Raw genomic sequence first — 5,000 nt, 5'->3', positions numbered from 1 at the left:
TTCACAAGGTCCTGATTGGCACAGTGATGATGAGATGGAAGTTCCTTGAGGAGAAACAAGGAGCCTGAAAGGTCTGGAAGAGGAAAAGAGGCACTCACAAAGTACAAAGTACCAATCCCTGAATTGTTTTTGTTACCTATATAGTATGAATAAAGAAATCAAGTACAGAGTAATTAAATAATTTGTGGAAGTTGTAGTGTCACACACACACACACACTCATGACAGACCAAAGTAATGATTGCACTAGTGTCAACTTGATGAGCCATGTAGTTTTTATCACGATCACTAACAGGAGAATGGGTGAAGGGTTATTTATAAGAAGCAGGGATGAATTAAAAGCAACTACATCACCACAAAGCCCAGGTTAGCACATACTCAACAAAATTGCAACCCTGGAACTTTCTGCATAGCTTTCAGGCAGTTCAACAGTCTGAGAAATTCCTCAGCTAAATCTTCACTCTGCAGCTCAGATAGCCAGTCTCTTTCCACTACAGTTATTCCTGCAGGGGATGGGCGTAGGAAAGCATTACAAGTTTCTCTTCTTCCATTGTTTATCTCCTGAGTCTCATGGGACTCCTTCTCCCTCCTCAAGGGAATGTTTCCATTTGGAAGACACTGCCATGCAACAGAAGGTCACGCGTGTAGTAAGTAGGAAACCTGTGGTTCACCTGCAGGCATCCTGGCCCCCACATGCTGTGCTTCTAGCGAGGATACCAGGATGCCCTGTGGGATGAAAGGTGGGCTCGGAAAGTCAACCCTGGAAAGGGCACCAGGTCCCGAATGCATTGTGGGACCTCTAACATACTACAATACCATCCTTAAAAATAATGATGTAGATGAATAGATAAGATTATGAGAAAAATAACTTCAGTATATTTTTAGCTTAAAAGAATGAAAAGATAAAAAATGGTGTGACCTCATGTATGCGTAAAAAAAAAAAGACCAGAATATACAGCAGAAACTCGACTGTGTGTGTCTCTGGGCAATTACAGGTAAATTTTCCTTCCCGTTATTTTTCATACTTTTGTTACTTAGGTCAAAAGTAGTCTGGTTTTATTTTAAAGAATTTCACTGGCAATCTAGAAAAAAGTAATCTTGTCATTACTAAAGAGCTGAGATAAAAATAGTAATGGGGGTGGGGCTATGGAAATGGCTTGGTCGGTAAAGTACTTGCCATGTAAAGTGAGGACCTAGGATTGAACCCTAGCTCTCAATTAATTTTAGGCACAGAAAGCCTGCACTGATGACCACAGTGTCAGGGAGGCAGAGACAGGAGGATGCCTAGAGCTTGCTGTCAGCAAGAGCACCTATCTGCTTAGTTTCTTGTTCTGTGAGAGATCCTGTCGCAAAAATAACAACTGAAGAAGACATTAGACGTCACCCTCAGGCCTCTACACACACAGGAATATACACTCGTACAAACAATGGAGAAGTGGTCCACAGAGGACAATGAACACTGAGACAATTCCAAGGTCATGATGCAGAAAGGAATGGTGTGCTAACCCATGGGTAGAAATGAGGAGCCAGGAAGAGATTCGTTTTACAGTCCAATGATGATCAAAAATTTTACCAAACCTAGGTTTGGAGTCAAAATATATTCTGGGCTAAAAATAACCAAAAGGATATTGGACAGAAAAAGAAACAGAACTTATGATATTTTTCCTTTATAAGCCCTTTTAATAGCTCCTTATTGAGGCATAATTCAAATTCGCCCCATTAGAGTGTGCCATGGCTTTTGACAGGTTGAGGGCTCTGAAGCTGGAGAGTGTGGTCATTTTCATATCATTACAAGGAGACTCCCTGTACATGCTGACTACCCCCTTCCCTTTTCCCAACTCTACCTCTAGCCTAATTGACCACTGCTTTCCCAGGAGAGTTTCCTGTTCTAGACCTTCATATGAAAGCAGATAACAAACTGTCTTTTGTGACTGGCATTTTTAAACCTAGCTTATCTGTGTTTACGACGGTCACCTATGTATATCACTTATAAGTACTCCATCCTTTGCTATGGCTAGTCCACTGTATGAATGATTATACTATAATTTATTCTTGTGTGTCCAGTTATGGGCATTTGTGCTTCTACCTTCTGGCTATTGATGGCATTGTCAAGGTAGATATCTCTATAACTGTTTTTTTTCTTTTTATAAATTCATTTTCTGGATATGGTATAATAGTCTATATCCCATGACCTCAACAAAATGCCTGATGCTGAATATTTTTTAAAGGAAAAGGATTTGTTTAACTAACAGATGTTAAGAGTCCGCAACTGGGCAGCTCCACCTGTTTAAACTTTGATGAGGACCCTCTTGGCCAGTTACATAATGGCAGGTTTCATAGTGAGAGTATGTGTAAGAGAGGCATACAAGCAGTGAAACAGCAAGGCAGAAACTAGGAAAGAATCAGCAGTGCTCAATTGTTTATATTGTGGGAGCTGGAGGTCATGAATCAGCTTGCATGTTTGTGAGAACAAACCGCACTAATCTAATAACTTTCCCTGGGTTTCAGCTCTTCTAAGATCCTCTTTTTGTCATTGTACACTCTGGGAACTAAGCATAGGATCCTCAGAGAATGTAGTCAGACTATTTGCCAAAGCTTAGCACCCACTTGTCTGTCCAATCACAGAAGGGAAGGCTAAACTATTTCCAAAGCAGCTGGACCACAGCGCCCATTGCTAGCCTCACGGTGTGTGTTGGTTCCAAGGGTCCCCGTTCTCCACAATCTTTTTAACTTGTTCATTGAAGAGTTCTCATTGCATATAAAATACTTCACAGTGGCTCTGAAGTGCGTTTCCCTGGTGACTTAAGTTAGTAAACATCTTTATCGGTCACTGTGTGGCTTCTTTGGGGAAATAGACATTTAGACTCTTGACGAGCATCAGCTTTTACCTCCTCGATCGAGGCTTCCAATAGGATACATGCATAAGAAATGAATCCTGTCTTCTCTCGGAGTTCATTTGTGACCACATTCCCCTACTTCCTTTCTTTCTCCTACCTTAGGAAGACTGCAATGGCATCTTCAGAATAAATGTAAGTGTGTCCAAGAATTTAAACTTGAAATTAAGACCTGGAGAGAAAAAGCCTGGATTTTGGGTGCCACGTGTTTGGTAAGCTCATCAGAAATATATTCTTAGCAATACTATACTTATTATACAATTTGGGATTTAAATCAGGATAATTTGGCTTGAGACTCAATTATATTTAAAATACTGAATTATTTTAAATAATATATGGAAAAATATTGGGTTATAACATTTTTTTTCTTTTTAAAGACCAGTAAGAACAAAGTGGCACATTGTATCCCGTGTTTCTTTGTGAAACTAATGAAAGAACACTGATATTTTCTAATGAATTAAAGCACATATCTGGATTAGCTTTTAAAACTAATGAGGCTTTAAAACCAAATATTTCCAATTACATTAAAGCTGAACTCATTTTGAGCGTATATCTTTAAAAGGGCCTGGTGTCCTTATAACAATTACTGAGAACTCTAAATTTTAAAGCTACTTCATTTACAAAACCCATGTACACTGACGGGTCTCCATCGCTGAAACACTAGGGAAGAATAATTGATAGTGTAGTTTATTAGACCCAATTCTTTCCTTAAAATCCATTTTTGGGGGAAAATAAATTTTCAGAGTATTTTCCCCACAGGTGGGACCTGCTCAGTACCTTCTCTCTTGTCTGTTTTATTAATGATTATGAATAGAATTATTCTGCTTCATTGATAAACTTGATGTTCTATCAACTTCCCTTGATCTTTTAATTACCTTTTAAATTTTCTTTAAGATTAATGGGTGAACCATAGATACCCTGTTTTTGTCATAACTGACTTTCTTTTCTACTCATCAAAACTTTCCAAAGGATTTAACATTTCACCCAGTCATAGCCCTGACTCATTTTTATCTTGTTTTGGCACTTACTTCTCTAATATAAAATTCTCTTTTATTAGCAATTCAATATGATTGCTATTGGTTTTTCTTTTTTTTTTTAATCCCACGACTCTTAATTTAGGGTGCAGGATTGAGCATGGAGAAGAGGTATTTTATTCATGGGGAAGCCTCATACCAAAACTCACTTAGGAAACTTGTCTAATTTACATGAAAATAAAAATTTGAAGAGGTACAAAAGGTTTATTTTGATGAGATGAATATTCATTATACCATAAATGACTTATTTATATCAAGACATCAAATGGGATTTTTCCCCCTGCTGTTTTGGAATTTGGGCTAAAGCCTCTAAGCTGATCTTAATTCTAAAGACAGCGACTCCCCAGAATTTACAAAGACCTTATCACCCTCCATTATCCAACACAAGTAGAGCATCCTGAGAATAAGTGAGTCTGGGGGAGAGTACTTCGGTGTCCTCACTTCTTACTATGGAGGAAGCCAAGGTGCTCCCCACCCAAGTTAAATAAGGCCCCATAAATTGACCCTAGGTATTAGAGCTTGGCAGAGCAGCGAGAGGCTTCAAGGCAAAGCTGCCTTTCCACCTGCCAAAACCGACCATCTCATCTACCTGATGGATGATATGGTCCTTTCTTAGAGCCACCTGGATGGAAGTGTATTTCAAAGGACTCCGTGCAGGGGAGAGGAAGGCTCCACTGGAGGAAGCCCTCGTGTGTTTCTAGGTGCAGGAGCTGAGACTCATAGTTGGAATGGGCAACTGAGCATTCTTGTTTCAAATTGCAGAGGATTAGTAGGAAATTTGAAATACAAAAATATCCAGTTGATCAGTTGATAACCACCATTGAAAAGCTGGCTTGGTGGCTAGGCGGTGGTGGTGCACGCCTTTAATCCCAGCACTTGGGAGGCAGACGCGCAGGCGGATCTTTGTGAGTTCAAGGCCAGTCTGGTCTACAAGAGCTAGTTCCTGTATAGGCTCCAAAGCTACAGAAAAACCCTGTGAGAGAGAGAGAGGAAGAAGAAGAAGAAGAAGAAGAAGGAGAAGGAGAAGGAGAAGGAGAAGGAGAAGGAGAAGGAGAAGGAGAAGGAGAAGGAGAA

General features: G+C 39.8%; 1 protein-coding gene across 4 annotated transcripts in view; it reads left to right on the top strand.

Moving 5' to 3' along the window:
• The window catches only part of Nalcn (sodium leak channel, non-selective), a 258,303-nt gene that overhangs the window by 226,055 nt on the left and 27,248 nt on the right, over window positions 1–5,000 (top strand). For all 4 annotated transcript variants that reach the window (XM_026783175.1, XM_026783176.1, XM_005355702.2 and 1 more), the window contains one exon: window positions 2,998–3,104. In XM_026783175.1, coding sequence (XP_026638976.1) covers window positions 2,998–3,104 — 107 coding nt within the window. The remainder of the gene's footprint in view (window positions 1–2,997; window positions 3,105–5,000) is intronic.

Source organism: Microtus ochrogaster, chromosome 17 (genome assembly GCF_000317375.1).
Source record: "Microtus ochrogaster isolate Prairie Vole_2 chromosome 17, MicOch1.0, whole genome shotgun sequence".
Lineage (NCBI taxonomy): Eukaryota > Metazoa > Chordata > Mammalia > Rodentia > Cricetidae > Microtus > Microtus ochrogaster.
This window is presented reverse-complemented; position numbering and strand designations above follow the sequence as displayed.